General features: G+C 45.2%; 1 protein-coding gene across 5 annotated transcripts; it reads right to left on the reverse strand.

The window, feature by feature from the left end:
- Positions 1 to 256: 256 nt before the first annotated feature.
- Positions 257 to 23741, reverse strand: LOC129337662 (solute carrier family 22 member 13-like). 5 transcript variants are annotated; one of them, XM_054991550.1, is made up of 13 exons: positions 23658 to 23741; positions 20321 to 20572; positions 16797 to 16869; positions 16461 to 16705; positions 14664 to 14767; positions 9326 to 9480; positions 8293 to 8461; positions 6909 to 7029; positions 5557 to 5651; positions 4871 to 5085; positions 2573 to 2681; positions 945 to 1154; positions 257 to 396 (listed from the first exon to the last, which is right to left on the reverse strand). In XM_054991550.1, the coding sequence occupies exons 4-13, from the start codon at positions 16692 to 16694 to the stop codon at positions 300 to 302; spliced, it is 1509 nt and encodes a 502-aa protein (XP_054847525.1). In that variant the 5' UTR covers positions 16695 to 16705; positions 16797 to 16869; positions 20321 to 20572; positions 23658 to 23741; the 3' UTR covers positions 257 to 299. The 5 variants fall into 5 exon arrangements, with proteins under 5 accessions (XP_054847525.1, XP_054847523.1, XP_054847527.1 ...); XM_054991548.1 differs by having other exon boundaries at positions 16461 to 16869; XM_054991552.1 differs by lacking the exon at positions 20321 to 20572 and having other exon boundaries at positions 23658 to 23704.
- Positions 23742 to 24840: the final 1099 nt, after the last annotated feature.

The following is a 24840-nucleotide window of genomic DNA, read 5'->3' on the forward strand; positions in this document are numbered from 1 at the left end:
ACTATTGCCTTATTTAACTCCGCTGTGACAGTCACAGCTTGGGGCAAAAGAGTGCAGAAGCTAAAAGGGCTGGGAAAGGAATGAGATTCAAGAGTTCCCCAAGTAGGATTTGGGTTAATCCAGACCTGCTGGACTCTGCATCTGTTTCCAAAAGAACCAGCTCAAGCATGGTGGGAGAGCTGCCTATTTGTTCGTGACAGCAGAATCAAGGATACCAAAAATATTTATCAATAAAATTATCCTTTAAAAAAATGAACGTTCTGTCTTTCCTTTCAAAGCCAAGAGATTTGTTCTCGCCACTACAAAAATGTACTCATGGTGGTCTCTGTAATCCGGTGTCCGTCTTTCTCATCCACAGATCCATTTTTAACACTACTGTGGACTGCCTTGTCGGATCTAAAGAAAAGAAATATTGTTAAATATCAGAGAATTCCTTCCCTCCTCCAAAATCCAGTCTCATTTTCTTGCACTGACATTTCACCAGTGCAGAATTGCATGCAGCCCCTCCTGAAGCTGCCTTCAGTGACACCCCCTCCCCTGAAAAGCAACCAGGAAGTGGCGTCTTTGCAAACTGAAAGAGTGTTGGTACTTATTTTTCACACTCCTCTAAACACTAAAACAAAACAGCTGTTAAGCTAACCAAACCTCTCCCCGCATCACCCATCAACTGCTAATACCAAGTTAGCATCAGCAGCAGAGAAGGCCAGATTCGCCATTATGATAAGCACTTCACCATGCAGATTTCTGGCTGGGCTTTACTTAGCTGGAGTTTCCCACTGTGAAAAAGGTGACGGTTTTTGCTCCTTGCAAAGGGCTTTTTAGCAAGGAAGCTGACGTTGGTTCCCAGTTCCCAGCTCCTTATTCGCAATTCCCAGTGACTTATTCGCAAAGCGAAACACAAACCAAATTCGGCTTCAGTTTTTTCGTAATGCTCAGCAACTCACAGCTGACTTGATGACGCCTTGGTTGTGTCATCCTGAAGATCTCTGTTCCGCGTCTCAGGAAGAAAGAAGCAGAGGATCCCCCCAACCAATGCCGTGCTTCCAAATAGCACCATTGAAATCGCAGGGTGGATCTCATCCAAAATACCAGCCAGTGGCGCAAGGATACCACCGATTCGGGAAGACATGGAGCACAAACCTAAGCTGGTCTGCCTGGTGGAGGAAGCAAAGCACAGAAAGTTGTGGATGATGCTGGGTGTGCATAATGGCGGAAGAAGAGAGAAAGAAGCTCCATGAAATTACAAATATGCACAGTGTGTTATGTGTCGTCAAGTCGCCTCCAACCTATGGCAACCCTATGAAAGAAAGACCTCCAAAACGTCTGGTCATTAATAGACTTGCTCAGATCCTGCAAACTGGAGGACGTGGCTTCTTTTATTGAGCCAAGCCATCTCCTCAGGATTCAGTGAAGCCTCCCGCCATTAGCATTCCACACCCTGGGAAACTCTTACAGAATGACTCAGCTCAACCCCACCCCTCCTGAGTAGATACAAATGACCTACATCTTTTCCACACTGTGACACTGAGAGATCTCTGTCTTTTGGTGCTACACCTCTGAAGATGCCAGCCACAGCTGCTGGCGAAACGTCAGGAACTACAATGCCAAGACCACGGCAATACAGCCCGGAAAACCCCCAACAACCACCAAGCCATCTCGTTTTAGGTCTTCCTTTTTTCCTGCTGCCTTCCACTTTTCCTAGCATTATTGACTTTTCCAGAGAGTCTTGTCTTCTCATGATCTGACCAAGGTACAATAGCCTCTGTTTTGTCATTTTAGCTTCTAAAGAAACATTTTTTAAATTTTATTTATTTGTTTTGAATTTTTTTATATTCCTGCCTTTCTCCCATTTATATTTCTGCCTCTTCTTGGGTTCCAGGCAAGTAACAGCAATATAAAAACAAGAAACTGAAAAAAAAAACATTAGAAAGATCACTAAAAAAACAAGATTAGGAGATCGTGGGGGCTGGGCACTTACTTTTTCAGAATCACACTAATGTCATTACCAGGGCTTTTTTTCAGCGGGAACACAGTGGAATGAAATTCTGGCACCTCTTAAAAATGGTCACATGGCCAGTGGCCTCGCCCCCGGGTCTCCAGACAAAGGGGAGTTTAGATTGCCTTCCACGCTGCCAAGCAGAGCGGAGGGTAATCTAAACTCCCCTCTGTCTGGAGATCAGGGGGCGGGGCCACCAGCCATGTGACCATTTTTGCCGAGGGCGATTTAAACTTTAAAAAACTCCCCCTTGTTCCAGCTGACCCAAAGTGATGTCATTGTGTGGTCTTGAGTTCCACCACTGAGTTCCACCAGCTCTTTTCCCAGAAAAAAAGCCCTGGTCATCACGTCATTTCTCGAGTGACCGAGATGTGACATCATCATATCAAGTGACACTCTAATTTACCCCAGAAGAACGTCATCCTACAAGACACTTATCACTTCTAGGTTGAACAGGAAGTGATGTTATGGCATTGGTATTAAAGTAATCCTAAATGTGTTTCATATCTGGTTGGAAGCCTCAGGATCACTCCCTCTACCAGCCAACATGAGCTGAAACCATAACAAGATCCTCACCTGACAACCGTGGGAAATACTTCTGCGGAGAACACATAGGTGGTCGAAAAGGAGGCCGCAAGAGCAGCCTTGCCGATAACAGCCAGCACGGTTACGACGATGGGGAGAGCTGGGCAAAGACAGACCACAGGAGAAGACATTAGAAAGAAACCATAATTGCCTTCCCGGAAATCTGCCACCATTTGACAACTAGAAACAAGAGCCGGTGTGATGCAGTTAAAAGTGTAGGACTACGATCGGGGGGACCCAGATTCCAATTCCTAGTCAGTCATGAAGCTCTGTAGGTTAAATTGAGCCAGCCACTCTATCGGCCTAATCTACCGCACAGGGTCGTTGTGCATATGAAATAGAGGAGGGGAAAACAATGTATGCTGCCCTGAGTTTCCTAGGAGAAGGTGGGATTAAAAGGGACTTCAGCAAACAGATTATTTGACACAGAAGTGTTTTCAGACAGCCCATTAGCCATATACGGTAGCCCGGTAGAAGTAGGATAAGCCTTGGGTTTCAGCTGCTTGCCCAGATAGCAACAGGGTGCCAGACTCCAGGTAGAACCTGGAGATATCCTCGGAGTTACAAGTTACCTCCAGGGAACAGAGGTCAATTGGCCTGGATAAAATGGCTGCTTTGGAGGGTGGACTCTACTATACCCTACAGAAGTCCCTTCCCTCCCCAAACCCTACCGTACCCAAGTTCCACCCCCCAACCCCCCTGAAATTTCCCAGCCTGGAGTTGGCAACTGTAAACAGGGAAGATGCTGAGGACCAGGCAAGCTGGGACATATGATGGCAGATCACATTCAGCCCGGTAGGCCCCAATACACTCTAGCACTTGACTGCTAAGAAAAGGGACGTGCTTAAGGATTACTGCCCCTCTTCCCCTTTATTCTTTGCTGAAGGCTCTCCTCTGTTATCCAACAGCCATTCCACTTCTCTTTTAAAAGGAAGGCGCCAGCTCTGGGTTGGGAAATTCCTGGAGATTTGTGTGTTGAGCCTTGGGAAAGGCAGGATTTGAGGAGGGAAGGGAGCTCAGGGGGGATGTGAAACCATTGAAACTGCCCTTTCCTCTAGTAAAAACGGAAAGTGGTGTTATGGGAAGCTCTAGGATTTAAAAAAAACTCTATGGTAAAACTATACAATCCAATGCCCCCGCTTTTTTCCCTCGTCAGTGTTTCAGATGCTGGCAGGCAAAAAAAAAGAGGTGATGGTGGCCAGGGTCCAGCAACCCTATGACTCTCCTTGTTGGAAGAGGAGGATCCAGCGCTGTCTCTCTCCTCAGGTGTCAGAGGAGGACAAACCAAAGAGTTATGAAGATAGAGAGGTCAGGGCACTCTGTTTACTGTTTACTATTGTTTACCCAAGCCAGAAGACTTGTGTCACAATCTGCTACACTGCCCACTCTACACATCCCTTAGAAAGAAATTTCTAAGCCCAATCTTAGCCACTTTGGGACCCAAATAAGATAATGAAAACATTGTTGCCATATTAGCAGATGTGGACCCAGAGACCTCGTACAAGGTCACTCTTTTTGCCCTTGCAACAGGGAAAATTCGAGAGAAGGTTGTGACAGCTCAGGGCTGTCAATAAGCTGCAAGCACAATAGTATAATTCTTATCATGTTTTATTCAGCTTGAATTGTATATTTTATCTGTATTGTCACTTATATTTTTGCTACTGTTTTATTGTTTGCAATAGCCTTTGGCCCAATGCAATAAATCCTGAACTGGAACTGGAACTATTGTTTACTGCTCTGACTGTCCCTTTGATATGCAGATTGCTATTCTCAGGATTTCCTCCTCCTGACTTCCTCCCTCTCATTCCTTCTCTTCCTGGCTGTGTTCCAGGCAACACCTCTCTCCTTCTCCTCCCTCCATCTTGGCAGCAGGGATGCAGGCCTTGCCCTGCCATCCATGTCCATCCTTAGACTTGACAGGCAGTGAGGATCTGTCTCTCTTCCTTTCCTATCAAAGTATGGAGTTCCTGCAATAAAGAACTTTCATTTCTTTTCTAAATATAAAGCAAGTATATGCTTTTGTTATTTTCATCCCTGCACACATACCAGCCAGCAGAACCTGCTCGCAACCACCTATAATCATGCTTCCTATGTCGTACGATAGACTCTGCTAACGGCCCAAACATGAAATCCTTTAATTAGGTTTCTGGGGCCCACATAATTTATTTATCACTGTTTCACATCAGAGAGGGAATTTGGGTGCTAGGCTTCCCACATTCTAACCACTAGAACGCTCTCCTCTTGGCCCTCATTTGCCCAGTTTGTATTTTACTTAAAGAATGACTGTACTTTTGGGGATAGCCGGAATGATCAGGCAAATGACTCCTGCCAGCAGAAGCCAAGCAGCTTGGCATTTCTTTCTCCCCATCCACTGGAGCAGGAAGATACAGGAGGCCCGTGCTGGTATTTCAACAGCTCCAAACACAAGCTGGGTCATGTAGATGTCCAGGCCGAAATCCCCAACGTGAAGGCTCACTCCATAGTACACCAGACTGTCCACAAACCTGCGAGCAAAGTACAATTCATCTGGGGACTGGGTTCATTTTTATGCATTTTAACTGCAATACCGCTTCATGTCTATGGTGTGTGCAATGAGATGCCATAGAAGAAGAGAATGGTTTGAAGAGTTTGGAGTTCTCTGTCATTATTAACATTTGCAATATTGTAAAACTTCCAGCACAAACAACTTCCTCACTCCCTAAGTTTCTTTTTTTAGCACCAAGCAATAAGCTACTCAACAGGACATAGGTATGCTGTGCAGAAACTGAGCAGTTACCGCTTGATAACCGCAGAGTAAGAGACCATTCTTGTCCTAACTTGTGCAAATTTTTAAGTTAAAGTTAGGGATGTAGATTATTATGCCCATTTTCCTGATAGAGTCCCCCAAGACCGAGAACATTACAGAGACTGTCCTTCCACACGTCAAACAGAAAGTGTACTAGTATTTTTATGGCTACAGAGCTTGGAAGACTTACCAGACCCAGGCCATAATTAAAATCAGTTTCCTTAGGTGTGGCTTCCTAAAAAGATCCAAGATATTTCCAGATTTGGCCTTCTTTTCAGGAGCCAGCTTCAAAATGTACAAAATGAAAGGGACACAATATCAGCCATAGATCCAGAGGAGTTAGCCGTGTTAGTAGCAAAATAGGAAAAAGTCCAGTAGCACCTTTAAGACTAACCAACTTTATTGTAGCATAAGCTTTCTGAGAGCCACAGCTCTCTTCGTCAGATGCATGTGACGAAGAGAGCTGTGGCTCTCAAAGGTTTATGCTACAATAAAGTTGGTTAGTCTTAAAGGTGCTACTGGACTCTTTACTATTCAACATCAGCCAAAATCTAAAGGTCCAAAACCACACAATAGGGTTCTCACAGGCATGTAACAACTGGCCAATAGACACCTCGTCCCTGCGAAATGCAATAATCAAATCCAAAGTCTTTTTAACAAGTGCTAGAATATAATTAACAGTGAATCTATAATCAATACAATTACAGTTTGTCCCCATTGCCAGCCACCGGCACGCTCAAAGACCAACTGCTGTTTTTCATCAGAAATTTCATTCATAAATTCTACAATAACTGATCATTCATAAACAAATGTGCACAACAGTGTATATTTATTAACTATTTGTAGTGAACCATTTATTATAATACTTATTGTAATATTTATTGTACATTTATTCTTGCTGTCATGGTCAATGGGGATTAATGTAGAACCCATGTATATTTATGAATGATCAGATATTGTAGATTTAGGAATGAAATTCCTGATGAAAAACAGCAATCAGTTTTCAGTATACCAGTGGCTGTCAATGGTGACAAACTGTAAATCTGTTTATTATAGATTCACTGTTAATTATGTTCTAGCACTTCTACTTTAAAATTGTTTTAAAGACTTTGGATTTGTTGATTGCATTTCGCGGGGATGAGGACGAGGTGTCTATTAGCCAGAATCTAAAGGTTAGCAATACAGGCCTAACATTATTGTTCACGCTACGGGACTTGGTGTATTTTTGTTCTCAATAAAACCTTGAGATGCAGCACAGTTTAGGATAAAAGAACAACATTCATAGCAGTGACAACCAAAAGCCTTCTGCACTGGGGCCAGCTGCTAGAAAAAGCAAGAGGCAGGGACATTTTTCTTCTCCGCAACGGTACATTTTAGGTAAGGAAATTGTTTTTGAACTTGGCTTGGACCCTAGATCCACCCACAACTGCCCCACACCTACCAAAACCTCTCTTCCCCCAGATCCCCTCCCCAAAAAACATTTTCTTTCATCACAAATCTTTTGTTAGAAAAATGAACATCAGAAACCCCGGCCTTTGACACCTGATTGAGTGACTCTTCCGGGATGCTCCGCTTGTTGATCTGTGCTGCCCTTCGAATCACCTTCTTTGCTTCTTCTATTTTCCCTCTCGTCACAAGCCATCGAGCAGAACCGGGAAGGACCCTGCAAAGGAGGGGATAGCAGGAAGCACCGCAGGTTAATTAGCTCCATTCATTAGCTTGCTGTGTATTGTGAATGGAGTTCTTAAGGGTCACTAGAATTGCGAGGAGAATTTCAGCAAATGCTGGGTTACCCAGATCTTAAGAGTCTCTCTACACAGGACGCCTTGGCGCGTGTTCGTCCAGTGTAAGGAGATACAATGTTCTATTGCATCTCCCTACAGTTTGGTGTAGTGGTTAAGAGCAGCAGGACTCCAATCTGGAGAGCCAGGTTTGATTCCCCACTCCTCCACTTGAAGCCAGCTGGGTGACCTTGGGTCAGTCACTGCTCTTCCTGAGCTCTCTCAGCCCCACCCACCTCACAGGGCGTTTGTTGTGGAGGTAATAATAACATTCTTTAAAACCATTCTAAGTGGGTGTTAAGTTGCTTTGAAGAGCAGTATATAAATTGAATGTTGTTGTTGTCTTCTCAGAATTTCCTGCTTCCAACTAGTGATGTAGCAGGAGATATTCTATTTGGGTCCACCTCCTAAAGCAGCCATTTTGGGTTTGGCTCCGCCTTCTGTGGCAGTCTTTTTAGGTTGATGTTTTAGGGTGATGTTCACCCCCCCCCCCCTAAAAATCTGAAAGATGCCTGCAGGCTCCAAAGGTTGGAGATCCCTCTCTAGCTTCTGAGCTTTCACCAGGCATTGCGTAAATTCTTCCAGTCCTATTTTTACAACCATAAGTGCTAGGAACTTGGGGGTTTAAACAATAAAAAGAAAGCTTTGTTTCTTACATTGACTCTTAAAGATACATCGACTAAATTTTATGATTGAACAGAATCACAGCATATATGCTACCCAGGCCCTGACTTGGATAGCCTAGCCGAGCCTGATCTCGTCAGGTCTGAGAAGTTAAGCAGGGTCAGCCTTGGTTAGTAATTGGATGGGAGACCTCCAACGAAGACCAGGGTTGCAGAGGCAGGCAATGGCAAACCACCTCTGTTAGTCTCTTGCCATGAAAACCCCGCTAGGGGTTGCAATAAGTCAGCTGTGACTTCAGGGCACTCTCCACCACCACACTACCCAGAATCACAAACACATTCATCCCGTCCCACAATTCTAATGGTATATCATTATATATTGTCACCAAGCACTGCTGTACTTTTCTTCCCTGGAATGACCCGAGTATGGGGTCACCATATGCCGGCTGAACAGAGCACATACCTTGTATAAATAATCTATCTGGCTATAGCAATAATATCAGATACTCGTGCAACACTCACCATATGTAAAAAAAGAGACATAATGCAGGAGCTGAGCCAACAATCTGATAGAGCCTCCAGTCCCGAATGCCATATGCCAAGCCAGCCAAGGCCATCTGCCCCATGGCGTTTGCGCAGTGAGTAATAATCATTGCAAGGGGGCGGTAGGAAGCCCCGACCCACTCGGAACCTAGAAGGGTACAGAAATGGTCAGACTCTTTAAAAGCAAAGATTCAGACTATTGATAAACCAATAGTCCAACTCAGCATAAGTCAGTTTGGATCAGTCACTCTCACCCACCTAACAGGGTTGTTGTGACTATAAATGAGGGGCGGAGAATCAAGCATACTTGGAGGAGGGGAGAGATCAAAATGAATAGAATCTTCAAGTTAAGTGTTTGAACAGTTCTAAGGAAAACAGAAATCGCTGATTTCATTATTCTGTGTATCCATCCGATGCTACCCTGAAGAACACAGCACAGGTAGGCATTTATCCTGACAGGTACTGCTGGGCCTGCTTCACCAAAGTCCATGACCTGATCTACAGGGACCACCCCTAAGCTCTTCATTTCATAGTCTCTGAAACTAAGAGACAGCCACATACACACAAAGGTACCTTATTATCAACATGAGGGAAGATATTTCACCTTGCCGCATGGAAGGCTCATTTCTGGACTATCAATTTTTACATTCTAGCTAGCCTTGAGTCACAATGAGACAGACAGACAGACAGACAGACAGACAGACAGACAGACAGACAGACAGACAGACAGACAGACAGACAGACAGACAGACAGACAGACAGATAGATAGATAGATAGATAGATAGATAGATAGATAGATAGATAGATAGATAGATAGATAGATAGATAGATAGATAGATAGATAGATAGATAGATAGATAGATAGATAGATAGATGTACGGACAGACAGAAATTTCAGATGAAAGATTCTTTAAAAACCAGGGAGGGACATAAATTGGATTCCCAGAAGCTGTCGAGTTTTGAATGCAAGTTAACTCCTCCCCCCAAAAGTTCTGGTACGGGGAGTCTTACTTAAAGCTGCCATGCTTATGCTGATTCCAGAAAAAGCAGAGCCCACAATGAACCTCAAGGCGATGTAGACGTACAAATTGGGTGCAAAGCCTGCCCCGATTCCAAAGGAGCCCATCAAGAGAAGGGTGAGCAAGATCATGTTTCGACTCCCGATCCTGGGGGGAAGGAAATGCAAGGCGGTCAGTCGAGGAAGGTCAAAATCGGTCATCATTGCTTGAACACATGCGCATATTACATGCACACGGGTGTATTAAAAGATGGCTGCTTTTAGCTTTAGAAAAGGGTGCTATAGATTTGGAAGAGGCTTTATTAGGTAATCTAATCATCCACTTTCCAATTTAATGCAAGAAATGCAAACTACAGCCTTTATGACTGGTGGCTGTCCAGTCTGTGCTTGGGAACCTACAATGAGGAGCAGAGGACGAGGGAGTGATTTGGAACAGGAAAACTGCTTAGCCCAAATTATCCCAAGGAAAAGCAGCTGCTAAGCTTTTGTTCCATGTGCATACAATGTGGGATTATGGCCGAGTGACAGAACAGATCCTTTGCATGCAAAAGATCCCAGGTTCAATCTGTGGCGTCTCTACTTATAGGACCTTGGGTAACAGGTTTCGGTAAACCCCCATGGGCAGCCCAGGAGCGCTGCCTGACGGGTGACCCATAAGACTGGACCATAAAGCATTAGATTTTGTCTGCTTGCTTCATATGTTTAACAGCATAAAGTCCATCATTATGGCCAAGGCTTTTTTTCAGCTGGAACGTGGGGGAACGGAGTTCCGGCACCTCTTGAAAATGGTCACATGGCTGGTGGCCCCGCCCCCTGATCTTCAGACAGAGGGGAGTTTAGATTACCCTCTGCGCCACTTGGTGGCACAGAGGGCAATCTAAACTCCCCTCTGTCTGGAGATCAGGGGGCGGAGCCACCAGCCATGTGACCATTTTCGCCGAAGGCAACGCACGAAGTTCCACCACCTCTTTTTCCACAAAAAAAGCCCTGGTTATGGCTGTTTCCATACTACCTTTAAAAAGCGGCAGGCTCCCGAAACACTGGCAGATTCTTCGCGCGAGGTTTTCTTTAAAACGGATGCAGGGCGTTTTTTCAGCTCATATCACGCAAAGAAGCCGCCAGCGTTCCAGGAGCCTGCTGCTATTTTAAGGCAGTGTGGAAACGGCCAGACCACTGCTGGATTCTATATTTCAGGACCTCCTGGAGAATGCAAGTCCAAGCACCTTAAAAGCCAACAAGATTTCCTTTGAAGGAAGCTTTGACTCTTGAAATGGTCTTTAAGGTGCTACTACGCTCAAAACATGCTCTTCTACTGCAGATCTACACGACCGCCCACCTGAAATGATCATCTTGGATAAGGCAGTGATTCTTTGCAGAGAGGTAACTTGCACACATGCAGCAAGATCTCACTTAGGGAAGACTAAGTTGGCCAATGACGGAGCAAAATTTTGCAGCTCCCATAATGGTGAAAATGGCAATGCTTTCTCTTATGTCAAAGAATATAATTTTAATTGAGGCTGAATCCCTGTTAAAGTCAATGCAGAAATGTATGTTACTAAGTACCTATGGATGCTCAAGTGAACCACATTTCATGTGTTCCCCCTCCAAATTTTCATGCGCTCACTCGCATAGTCACACTTCCCTTTAATCCACATGAGTATATTCACGTTTGATACCAGTTCCTCCTTGACTGCTAAAAGTATTCTGTTTATTGTGAGGTACCAGTGTTTTCCATTTTCCCCTTCTGATAACAATGTAATTTGAAATAGATGCAAACTATTGCATTACATTTCTGTAAAGAAATAGTTCTGGCTATGCCCTTCTTTGCTACCCTTGTAGGTAATCTTTGACAAGGAAATGCTCTGTTGAGAACTGCCGAAATCCCAGTTTCCCCCACCTCCCACATCCATTCATTGACATGCAAATCTTGACACTTTCTCACACCTTCAGGAAATGCAAATTGGAAAGTCAAAGGAGCCTTCAGTACTTGCAGTGAAAGCAGAACTGAATTGGCGCTCTGCCCTCCGGATTCACTTGCAGATGCAGTCACACAAAAAGAGCTCCTGTGAAAGCGGCATGCACGAGCACCAAGCAAGAGACAGCCTGCATGTGAATTGAGGACCACACATAAAATCTTGCACTTGAGCATCCCCAGGTACTTCGTAACAGACTCTCAATTTCTAGTGGGGAAGGTCCTGCCCCTCCCTTCAGAGCTGAGCAAATTGCAGCTCTCTTGATTTCTTTCACAGAGAGAAATGGGAGTTAGAGAGAATCAAGCCTTATCCATGGATGCATCATCCACAGGGCTCATTTCGAGGGGGAACGCACAGGAACACAGTTCCAGCAGTTCCCCAAAGAGGTCACATGTCAGGTGGCCCCACCCACCTGACTCTCGGCCATTTTAGGCCCATTTCGTCCTGGATTGGGGCCGAAACAGGCTGGATTGGGCCTCTGACGGGTGGTGGATCACTCTCCCGTTCAACAGCAGCCCGATCCTGACCATTTGGGGGCCCTTTTTGGCCATTTTCAGCCCCTTTTTGCCATTTTGGGCCCAATTTCGGCCCTGAATGGCCAGAATTCAGTCCAAAGCAGCCAGGATAGGTGATGTCAGGGGGTGTGGCATATGCAAATCAGTTGTGCTAATGACACATTTCCAATACGGTCAAGGGGCGTGGCATATGCTAATGAGTTATGCTAATGAGTTCCTCCCGCTCTTTTTCTACAAAATGACCCCTGATCACCCATATCAGTGCAGCAGACCCTCATTCAGATGTTATAAGAGAAAAACAGGTGGCCATCATTGCTTATTGGACTGGTAATGGTTCTTCCGTAATGTCCTGGGCTGCCCTGACATTGGATTCCACCTCCCAAGGCCATCATAGTCCCTGGGCGAAATGCAAAAGAATTGGCTATCACATACAAAGCTATTAATGGCCTTGGTCTGACATATCTACAAGACCGCCTCTCTTCCTGTATTCTACCACAGCAGCTTCGTTCATCTGTACAGCCGTCTGCAGGTGCCACCTCGCACAAGGGCAAAATCAACAGCGGCCCGTACACATGCGTTCTTTGTGGGGGCCCTCACCTTACGGAATGGCCCACTTGGAAAATGTCAGGAAAGTTCCCACTCTCCCGGCTTTCTGCAAATGATGCAAAACTGGATTATTCAAAAGGGCTTTTTACTCAAATAGGAGGGCTGTACTGTGAGGAAGTGATCTCAAAGCGATGCACTAGTAAAAGGATAGGGATTATTGACTTTACTACTATGAACTGTCTGTTGCTTTAAGTATGATCCTACTGAGTAGTTTCTATGAGTGGAAATACACATTGCAAGTTACCTGACGATGCTCAAGTGCAGGATTTTATGTGTGGTCTTCAGTTCATGTGTAGGCTGTCCAGGGCCAGATCGAGGGGGGGCAGGGGGAGTAGTCTGCCCCCAGCGCCGCCAGGGAGGGGGCGCCAGCTGCCAGCTGCCAGGAGCACGCAGGCAGCAGCGCGGGCAGCCTCGCAGCCCCCCACACTGCCTTTCGGCTGCCCCGCAGGACAGGGGGCGGGCGGCTTGCCATGCGCCCCCCGTCCTGCAGGGCAGACAAAAGGCAGCACGGGGGGCTGCAAGGCCGCCCGCGCCATTCGCCTGCCCCGCCCCCTGTCCTGCGGGGAAGCGAATGGTGCAGGCAGCTTCCCAGCCCCCGCACGTTTCCTCCGCCGGCGCACCACGTAGGCAGCATACTCCACCCTGCGTGATGACGTCACTTCTGTGACATCATCACGCAGCGTCGCGTCAGACTAGGGTTGCCCTGGGCGCCGGCAACCCTAGATCCGGCCCTGAGGCTGTCTCTTGCTGGGCACACGTGAATGCCGCTTTCATGGGAACTCCCTTTGTGTGATTGCATTTGCAAGTGAGTATGAAAGCTGAGTTGGGAGGGCAGTGCTCCAATTCAGTTCAGTGAGAACTCTCAAGGACGGGCACTGTCGAGCAAGTACTGTAGGCTCCTCTGACTTGCCCATTTGCATGTGCGAAGGTGTCAAGATCTGCATTTCAATGAATGGATGTAGGAGGAGGGGAAACGGAATTTGGCAGTTGTAAACAGCCTGGGTTACTTCTAGCAGTTGAGGAGAAACTGATATTGAATGCATGAATGTACTCACGTGGAGCCAACTGAACTGTGACTGTGAGCGAGTGCATGGGAAGTTGGAGGGGGTAAATGTGAGATGAGGTTCACTTGAGAGTCCCTAGGTACTTCCTAACGTGTATTTCCCATCCTATGTTGTTTAATACATCAAAATTGCTCATATTCAGTTTCAGCATTTCTTCAACTCTTTATTGGACTTCTGCTGGTTTTAAATCTTTGCAAATTTGCATCTATATCCCTTGTTACATTGTTGTTGAAATGTCTTTGAAATTGACTGTACTGACTCGCACTGTGTGTAATTCACTTTAACTCTCAATGAGAAAGGAAGATTATAAATGACATACATGAAACAAAGCAAAGCAAAGCAAAGCATGAGGGATGCATCCCGGAGCCTTATTGAAGCTAAGCAGGCTGCAATTCTGATCCAAACCAAGCACGTTTAGATCGGGTCGGTTCCTGGATGGGAGACCTTCTCGGTGTCCTCTGTGCAGTGCTCTGGGTACCGTGAAAGTAAGGCAGGAGATAGTCACAGCTAAACTAAAGGCTAACTCATGCGGGGCACACTGCACGGAAGAAGAAAGGATATTTATTTTCTGTTGGGATCTTGAAGCCAGCTTTAAAGGCACGCCCATAGAACAGCTGCCCACGGCCCTAAGGCATATTTTCGTGCGCAGCCTGAAAAACAGGAAAAGTTCCTAAGAAAGGTATATATATTGCATAATTTATTCCGCTTCCTTGCAAAGCTGAGCCAAAAACTCAGGCAGATGCTCTTGGGAGCAACTTAGATGCCTGTGGCAGAACGTGGAGAGCACATAGCCCCACCTGAACTGCTACCTTGTATGGAGAGTAACAATAACAACATTCAATTTATATACCACCCTTCAGGATGACTTAACACCCACTCAGAGCGGTTTACAAAGTATGTTACTATTATCCCCACAACAAATCACCCTGTGAGGTGGGTGGGGCTGAGAGAGCTCCTAGAAGCTGTGACTGACCCAAGGTCACCCCGCTGGCTTCAAGTGGAGGAGTGGGGAATCAAACCCGGCTCTCCAGATTAGAGTCCTGCCGCTCTTAACCACTACAAGAAACTGGCTCTCATTTATACAAATGAAATTCCTGAAGCAACAGATTTTCTTCATGTAGCAGGGGTGTGGAAGGCACAAGCAAGTAGCCACCAAGATTTGCATCTCCTTACCTGTCACTCAGTGGCCCGAATACCAGAGCTCCAGCAAGAAGGCCCGTCATGTAAATAGATTGAGAGATGTCATTTAAGTGCGCTCGATCACAGACCAAGTTAAACTAGAAGAAGAACACACAGTCCTTTTATTGAGCCTCACAACAACATTATATTTTTCTTCTGCATTCAGCAGCTCCCTTTTCTTTTTGCTTCACCTTTTCATTTTTCAGAGCAAACAATTCCCTTTAACGTGCTTCATTATCATTGTAAACCAGCTATCTACCAAAATCAGTGTAGTTTATTCTCGGTTGGAACTGCAGTAAAAACTGATCAGGTTCCCTGAAGAGAATTTCTCCATAATTATCTGTATAGCCCTGCAATATGTGGCCTCAAAAGAGGTACTGGGAATATTGTAGGTCTGGCAGGTAGTTCATGAGACCTGAGCTTGTGTCCTGGAATGGATCTCACAACTCTTTGCAGTGGGCAAGCTTTCAAGTTCACCAGAAATTTTAATCAAACTGGAGGTCACAAAATTAAAAGTGGGGGGATAAAAGAGATATGTTTTTAAGTCAGGAATGCTAGAGTGGACAAACCTTAAAACCACACCCCTGGACCACACACACACACAACCTCACTCTAGCCTGGAAGTAGTTTGTTATATCAACATGGCCCACCTGGCCACCTGGATCCATGCTATGGTAACATCAAGACTTATATATTGTAATGCACTATACATCGGTCTCCCATTTAAGTTAACTAGGAGACTCCAATTGGTGCAAGATGCTGAGGCTCGACAGTTATCAGAAGCAATCAAGAACATGAACATCACCTCCATTCTGCAGTCAGTCCATTGACTACCTATCAGTTACCGTGTTCAGTTCAAGGTATTGGTTCTCACATACAAAGCTCTTCACGGCCTTGGTCCAGCATACCTACTAGACCACCTCCCTCCCTATGCTCCTCCACGGCAGCTTCGCTCTTCCGAACAGGGTCTCCTGCAGGTGCCAACCTACACATGGGTGAAATGGACAGCAGCCCGTACACAGGCTTTCTCTGTGGTGGCCCCTACCCTGCGGAACGGCCTGCCTGAGGAGGTCAGGAGAGCCCCCACTCTTCTGGCTTTCTACAACAATGCAAACCCAAATGGTTGAAAAAGGCTTTTTACTCAGATAGGAGGGCTGTATGGTAGGGAGGGGGTCTCAGATGCTTCGCTAAAGAGTTAGGGACCATAGACTTCACCACTATGTTGCCTTACATATTATCTGTTGCTTTAAATATGTACTCCTATATAATACCTGTGCTTCATGTTGTCTAATGTCAGCCCTAGAATTGCTTATGTTCTGTTTCAGCATTTCTTCATCTCTTTATTGGATTCTTGCTAATACCACGTCCTTGTAAACTTGCGTTTATTTACCCTTTGGCATTTTTTTATGGAAATGTCCTTGATATCTACTGTGCTAATCTCACAATTTGTAATCCGTCTTGAGTCTCAGTGAGGAAGGCGGACTATAAATGACATAAATAAAAAATAAAATAATAAAATTTCGTAACATTCAGCGGAGTTCTGGTGAACCTGAAAGCCTGCACCCTGTATTGCATCATTTCAGGACACGAAATGGTTCAGTGGGAGAGCTTTGCATACAGAAAGTCCCAAGTTCAATCTTTGGCATCCCCAGTTAAAGGTAGAAAGTGTTGGGAAACACCTTTCACTGCCTGAGAGCCACTGGAAATCAGAAGGGCAGAACTGAAGTAGGGGGGACCAAAGGTCAAACTCCATATATGGCAACTTCTTATGATAACAGCAAATGTACACACCTCCGTTAGCAATGTTGGCTGAACGTCTGCAGGATAGATCCAACCATCTTGGCATTTTTCTGTGGAATTGAATTGTATCGATGGAAGATCCTCTTGCACGGGAGTAAACATACGGCATTCCTCGAGAGATCCATCTGGCCTCCTAGGAATTGTCAAGTTCAACTCCTGCCCTTCGGTCAGGTTCCAGTTCAGCTTGCGGATCCAGCTTGTGTTGCAATAGTGTGGCACGTCCATAATGATGAACACTTGGCCAAACATGTGAAAAGGAGTGAGGAAATTTGGAATGCAAAGCAGGAATACCAGCCATTTCTGGAACCACCCAAATTCCCCGATCACCTTCAAGATGTCTCCAAATTCCATGATTCTGCCTTCACCAGTAGCTAGCAGGTATCTTTGTCACATCTGGAACCTGAAATTAATGGTTAAACACAATTACAGCTGTAAAGAATCAAAAGAGGCAATAATTAATCAGGCTTTGTCTTCTATTAAACGTATGGGAGGGATTCATCCTATGAACTAGATGTCAAGGGCTAAACTATCTTTTTTTTTTGCAAAAGTTATCCTTCGCTTATTGAGTTAGCAAAGGCCCTTTATAGCTTAACCACAATGAAGCACCAGACCAAACGATTGCCATTATAAAACAAGAAAAGGCAACATGTAATGTTCCTAGGTGCCTGATACAATACCTGCATCTTGTAAACTACAAATGAAGTCAGTAAGTAAAATAAACTAGCATATGTCTCGATGTGACCTCTTCCTACCATGTTATTTCTCTGATGTTCTGTTGCATTCGGCAGCCCTCGTGTGTCAACAAGGGCAAACATCCACAATCTTTTGTGGATTCACTGGAATGTTCTGCTCACTGTATTTATCTCACAGTTGACTGACGTGACCAGAAATATTGACAGTTTTACCAGAATCAGAGTAATCAAACAGAGGTTAAACATCATGTGATAGTACAGAACTCTTGCACTTCTCAGAGCAATGCAGTGCATAATATTGCAGTGGAAAGTATGAGTGTTGTGTGCTTTTTTTGGATTGTTGTTACGAACGCCCCATGAATTGTTGCTTTCGTCAGAGAACCCATGTCTTCAAAGAAAGTGTTAATGATATTCTAAATCAGTCAGCCAAGGATGTATAGTTTAAAATTCCATGGAATTAAGATTTAGTTCTTTATTAACAGGTATAGATCCTTTTTCACTTAGATGTTTCCTGACAATATTGGGGTGGAGCCTAACAATTTCTCCACTGGAGAAAGAAGATAAGATCTTTAGAACTATGTGGAATAGAGGCTGCAGTGAACGGGGAATTAGACGGTAGAGTGGAAAAGCTGGTAGGATCCAACTCATTCTGCTGTGCATAATGAAATAACAGATATGATTTTTGGGAAAAAAGTTCTAACGAGTTATTTTCAAGTCAATGTTGTCCAAGTTTTACAAAATATAGTTAAAATGGTACCTAAAATTGGGGGCAGGGGGAATACTGCAATGGAAAAATTGGAACAAGATCACAAATTTACAAATTGCAAATCACCACTGTTCACAGTGAAATCTTAAGCAGAGTTACTCCAGTCTAAGCCCATTGATTTTAATGGAGTAACTCTGTTTAGAATTTCATTGTTTGTGTGGAAGTTGGATGACAATTGTCAGTTTCCTTGACCCTGAAAACATGGGATGTTCACTGTACTATACAGGGCTCATTTCGAGGGGGAACACGCAGGAACACAGTTCCGGCAGTTCCCTAAAGAGGCCACATGTGAAGTGGCCCTGTCCACCTGACTCTCAGCCATTTTGGGCCTGTTTCAGCCTGGATTGGGGCCGAAACAGCCTGGATCAGGCCTCTGATGGGTAGTGGATCACTCTCCCACTCAGCAGCGGCCCGATTCTGACCATTTTGGGCCCCTTTTCAGCCATTTTTGTCCCTTTTTGCCATTTTGGGCCCAATTTTGGCCATGAATGGCCAGGATTGGGTCCAAAACAGCCAGGATAGGTGATGACAGGGGGTGTGGCATATGCAAATCAGTCATGCTAATGACACACTTCTGGTGATGGCAAGGGGCGTGGCATATGCTGATGAGTTATGCTAATACATTCCTCCAGCTCTTTTTCTACGAAATGACCCCTGGTACTATATATCACATTTCATGAGATTCAGAACTCCAGTTCCCTGTCCCTGCAACTTTAATCCATGCTGAGAATTTTTGGGAAAGCCTAACCAACAAGGGGCATTTACTTGCCAAAGTTTAACTCTCAATGAATATCCTCACAGGTAACCATTCGATTTGTCTTTTGACTGGCCAACAATTTCCCCCTGGTATAGGTGAAGTGCTTAGATATCCAGTTATGAAGACTGCATGTAATAATAAACTAGGGTTGGCGAAATCGATTCCTTCAGAAATATAGAGCTTCAAAGGTCACCCGATAAGGCTCAGCGACAGAATATCTTGGAAACAAACAAGAAGTCATACATGGAAATTAAACCTGTTTTACAGTTATGCCTTCTCCCAAGGAATCCTAGAACAAGGTTGCTCTTGAAATGAAATAAAACGGACAACTCAAGACAGTAGAGTCTAGACTCCAGGGAAAGTACGATTTCCAACCCCCCCCCCCCCCCCGGTCTCCTGCTTTTTAGGTTAGCATTATCTGGTACCTGTGTTTTCACATAGATGTTGCTGAGAATATTATCTTTTAGGAGCAGCAGACCTCTCCCCAAACTGCAGTTGCCAAGATTTTTGGAAAGAAGTCACAATAGGTAAATCAATGCCCATCTGAAGTGTAGATGATCCCACAGCTACTTTTAATTGTGCCTCTTGCATCTGACGAAGAGAACTGTGATTCTCGAAAGCTTATGCTACAATAAAATTGGTTAGTCTTAAAGGTGCTACTGGACTCTTTTTGATTTTGCTACTACAGACTAACACGGCTAACTCCTCTGGATTTTGCATCCAAGTGATTGGAAGGGAGATATGGCTGAATTTTTTAAAAATGTGATACAGAACTAGGAGGGCAATATTTTGGGGGCGCTTGGCTTAAGAGGCTATACAACAACAGAGAGTATCATGGAACAAGTACTATAGTCAACAAAACAACGTGAAAGCTAACTTCAAACAATCAAGGACCCTTGGGATTATTTCTTATGTAGCAGGACTTTGCAAATGTTTTTTGAAACTTACTTATGAATGGCCTCACTGGCATTAGCACTTTAAATGAAGTAAAATTTCCTGCTATAGTAGGGTTATTTATAGAGGCTCAAGGTTCTCTGCTATTTAGCATTGACTTTTTGCACCCGTCTATCTTCTGTTGTAAATGAGACTTGTGGAATTGCAAATTGTGACTTATGAAATTATTGTACAAAATCGTACATATTTTTTTAATAATAATAACAACAACAACAACATTAGATTTGTATACCGCCCTTCAGGACAACTTAATGCCCACTCAGAGCAGTTTACAAAGTATGTCATTATTATCCCCACAACAAAACACCCTGTGAGGTGGGTGGGGCTGAGAGAGCTTTGAGAGAGCTGTGACTAGCCCAAGGTCACCCAGCTGGCTTCAAGTGGAGGAGGGGAGAATCAAACCCAGTTCTCCAGATTAGAGTCCCGCACTCTTAACCACTACACCAAACTGGCTCTCAAATCAAATATATTTATGCTTCTTTGCACTTTACCAAAAATATAGACGTTGATATAAATATTCTTGACAATACCTTGATTGTTTGTAGTTAGATTTCACGGTGTTCTGTTAACTATATGGTTTAAGAGGTTGGTTTGAGATTTAGGAGTTCCTTGGGATTGGCAATGGGATCAGCAACAGAGTACAGGCGAACATATAGACGAAATCAGAATTGTTAGAAAATACCTTGCTGGTTGCTCACTGCTTGTTGAGGCCTGTCTGGGAAGTCTCTGAGCTACGCCTGACACTGGACACAGAGAGACAGCGCTGTATTTCGGTGCCAGGAGTCAACATGTTGATGAGCACATTTACTCTGTGAACTCATGTCACGGCATCCAGCGGAAATGCTGACTCGGAATCAGGTCAATTTAGAACGAGGGGCTCTTTGCATAATGAAAATGCTCTGTTTCCCTTGTAATTTGAACATATGTATTTTCCCTAAATGAGTTTGAAAAGGAGGAAGGTGATCAAACCAGAAAAGAAACTTAATTTTGACAAACAATAATATTTATTGTCTCTGTCTTTTGGTGCTACACCTCTGAAGATGCCAGCCACAGCTGCTGGCGAAACGTCAGGAACTACAATGCCAAGACCACGGCTATACAGCCCGGAAAACCCACAACAACCATCGCTCTCCGGCCATGAAAGCCTTTGACAATAATATTTATTATACATGAACATTTCGGAACTTTAAGAAGAATCATAAGCTTCAGTAATTAATCAGTAATGGTAACAGAGCAGCTAGGCCAGGAGGGCTGCCAAAGGAAAAATTCACAATTACACAGGGACATTTTAAACCCAAGCCACAGACCGTGGTGGGTGGTGGGGTGGAATCCCCTTTACATTAAATGCTATCTTTAAAGTAATAGAGATAACTCTTTCTTATAGGGTGGTCAGGTACCCTTACATTCCTGGGGTGGGGGGCTGGCACTCACTTTTTCTTCTGTCTTTATGCACGCATGCTCCTGGGGCGGTGGGATGACATCACTTCCAGGAGGGATGACATCACTTCCAGGAGGGATGTCATCACACAGGCCCGGCAGCGCTCCTGTGCTTCTCACCAGGCTGATTTGGGCCCCAAACAGGCAGACTGGGAAGGGCAGGAGCGCTCCTGGGGCCTGCATGATGTCATTCCTGGAAATGACATTGTCACGCTGCCCTGAGATCGTGCCCAGGAGGCATGTTCCCTCTCTAGCCAGGTGGATGGTGGCGGTGGGAGCAGCAGTCACTTTTCTTCTTCCCTCGTGTGTTTAGGCCCCAAATTGATCCAGTGGAAGCCACAAGAGTGCTTCCAGGACCTGCACGATGTCATCACACCAGGGAGTGATGTCGTTGCACTGCACTGGGAGTGCATCCAGGAAGTTTGTTCCCTAGGGATCCCATTCCCCCAGTGGAGGCAGAGGTTGCCCCGCTTTCACTATCTACCCCCCCGCCACCACTCACCTGGCCAGTGGGGGAAAAGGTGCGGGAAAGGGCCTCCCAGGTGCACTCCAGGGTGGTGCAACAACATCACTTCTGGGAGTGATGTCATCACACCATGCCAAGACCACTTGAGCACTTTGCCTGCATGATGACATCACTTCCTAGAAGTGATGTCATCATGCAGGCACAGAGGGGGTGCATGCACACGAGGAGCATCATGGGACCACCAAAAAGGTCCCCCATCTTCCACGGGGAAGGTAAGGGGACCTGGTAACCCTACTATTCCCTTGCCTTTCCCCCCTCTGACGGCCAGGTGAGTAGAGGTGGGGAGTGGAGAGTGGGAGCGGGGAGTCCAGTGCCCCACTGGGGGCCCTGGCAGCCCTACTTTTTGATGTCAGAGATTTCAGAAACAGATGGATAATGTCAAATAGTCAAAAGCAATGTGGGACAGTAACTGTTTCTGAATAGAATCCAAAATTGTGTAAGAGGATACACTCTCCCTTCTGGGCCTACACGTTTTTCATAATTTATAGCCACTCTTCCTACGAATATGGTCTTTGTCAATGTTTGTTTCACTATTCAGTGCATTTGGTTAAGAAATCTTGAAGAAGAGCCTTCTGGGATAGTGGCTGTTAGGGATAGCTTTCATACTGTGGATTCCCCCAGTGGCTCCTGCTAGAAGCCATTTTGGGCTTGGGCTAAATCAAGATTCAGCAATAGTTTTGAATCAGCAGTTCCTATGCCCTGGTATTAGGGTCGCTAGATGGGTGTCTAACCTCATACCAGACTCTGGGGAGAGGCAGGGGGACTTACATTCAGGAGTGCTCCAGGGGCAGCGTGATGACATCATTATGGGAAGTGACATCATCACACTGACCATCCGCACACACTAGTGCCCAGCCACTTTCATGCCCCGGCAGCAGCTCCGCACAGCCTCAGGAGGCCTGTGCCATGCAGCCACGGAAGGCCACCAGATGCCCAGGGTGGCAGGCCACTTACGCAGTGCAGAAGGCCAGCCTCCTGCACATCAATTGCAGTGACATGAAAGGGGAGGGGGAACTAAGGAATTGTGTCAGAGTCTTTGCAGAGAAAGTGTTGAAGAAGGATTTGGAGAAGGTGAGAGAGATGAGATCACAAAAAGCATTCCAGGAGGCAATTCCAGACATCAAACACAGCAAGCAAAAGAGGATGAGGTCATACTGACTGGAGATTTCTCCTGCCATTTACTGTCTCAACCAGTCACTATTGACATTGCCGTGTCCCCTTATATACATTTCTATGTGCCATCAAGTCGCAACTGTCTTATGGGGACCCCAGCAAGAGGCTTTCATGGCAAATGAGAAGCAGAGGTGATTTGCAATTGCCGTCCTCTGCAGAATCTTCCTTGGTGGTCTCCCATAGCTTCCGAGTCCTGACATGATCAGGTTATATCATATTGTCTTTCCTTCTATCCCCCAATAGAGGTTTAATGATTGGAAATAGGCACCTGAAGCTTTCCGCAGCTTGAAGTTCATAACGTCACCTGATAACTGCTTGCAGATCAAACTGATGTTAAAGGAACAGCTAGAAGGACAAGTTTAAAAGCTGGCAACCTTAATCATTCATTCATTACCCACCCTGCATTTGCCAAAAGGGCTTCGGGGTCCAAAGCTCCTAAATCTCAGGACTGTCTTGAGTTTCTGCTGCACCTCACATTTTAACAATGCTCCACGCCCCAAGCCCTTGTACTGGTCCTCTGCTTCAGATTTAAGCTGACATAGCATAGTGGTTAAGTGGTTGGGCTGCGAAGCAGCACTCTGCTGGTTTGAATCCCACTACTGCCATGAGCTCAGTAGGTGGCTGTGGGTCAGCCACTCCTCTCAGCCCCAGCTCCCCAGCTGTATTGTGGTTATAATAACAACACTGACTTTGTTCGCCGCTCTTAGTGGGGCACTAATCTGTCTAGAAGAGCAGTACATAAGCACAGTTATTATTTTTATTATTCAGCTTTGCAAACTTCTACAAAGTCATTGCGGCTTCCAGCTAGGAGACCAACCAAAAGCCTCCAGTTGTACATTTCCACCCTACTACCCAGTAGCATGTCTCAAGCATTAGCCCTTACCTTGGGAATCTTGCCTCCTTCCCCGCATGTTCCATAAGAGGAAAGTAAGACGACACAGGATGCCTTTTGAATGCCGAAAGCACGTACGGATTGACTGAGCGGGTTGTGACATCAGTAGGAGGCCGACACGCCCTTCCAATAACGTTGAAGGATATATAACGCTGGTATATATAATACTAAGAACAGCACATGCCAGTCAGAGCCAAGGGTGTTTCTCTTACAGTATGCAAGATGTCTCAATGTAATTATGTGGGTGAAAGAAAACAGGCCTCACGATTGCAAAAGAGGGCTTGTGGCTTTTTTAAAAGTCAGTTACAAGTCACACCTGTTGTCTCTGAAGGAACACAGCCACTCAGCCCCTCTCTAACCCTCTAGACCTTACAAAGAATTATGTACAAGTTTGGGAAGGAAAATTAGATCCACGGAGGGGATAATTCTCACAAGCCCCATGCTTGTGGGTTTACAATGCTGCACCACTCCTTCTTTGTCAGAACCGATCCCTCTTTTCTGATGCCTCTTTGATAAAAACCCCACTCTTACATTTAGGGGAAACATTGAGGATCCTTTTAAAAATTTTGTTAACACGCACCAGAATCTGTGAGCTCTCAACCCCAAACTGCCTAGAAGCAATATGATGAGTAGGGTTGCCAGTCTACAGGTAGTGGCTGGAGATCTCCCGGAATTACAACTAGTCTCCAGGCCACATAGATCAGTTCACCTGGAGAAAATGGCTACTTTGGGGGATGGATTCTATGGAATTATGCCATGCCAAGGTCCTTTCCCTCCCCAAACCCCACTTTCTCCAGGTTTCACCCCCCCCCCCCAGATCTCCAGGAATTTCCCAGCTTGGAGCTGACAACCCTAATGATGAGTTTCAATGATTCTGCAATAAACACCATTGGATCCACCCTGACATTAAATATTCTATTATACATTCATCTTTGTCAGAAAGCAATTATTGTGATCAGGATTTTAATACGCCTTGCATTCAGGCTGAAACTAGAATGTGAAAACAACCTTTTTAAGCCTCGGTCCGCCCTGAAACAAAGAAGGGCAAAGAGTGATTTTAGAAGGGGTGTCAGTGAGAAATGTTGGATGGAGCTCCTTTCTACGGCCATTTTCACACATCTTACCCTGGCTCCAGTACACTGCGCAAAGCTCCCGCAAGGACAGTGTCTTCCTG

Source organism: Eublepharis macularius, chromosome 11, assembly GCF_028583425.1.
Source record: "Eublepharis macularius isolate TG4126 chromosome 11, MPM_Emac_v1.0, whole genome shotgun sequence".
Taxonomy (NCBI): Eukaryota; Metazoa; Chordata; class Lepidosauria; order Squamata; family Eublepharidae; genus Eublepharis; species Eublepharis macularius.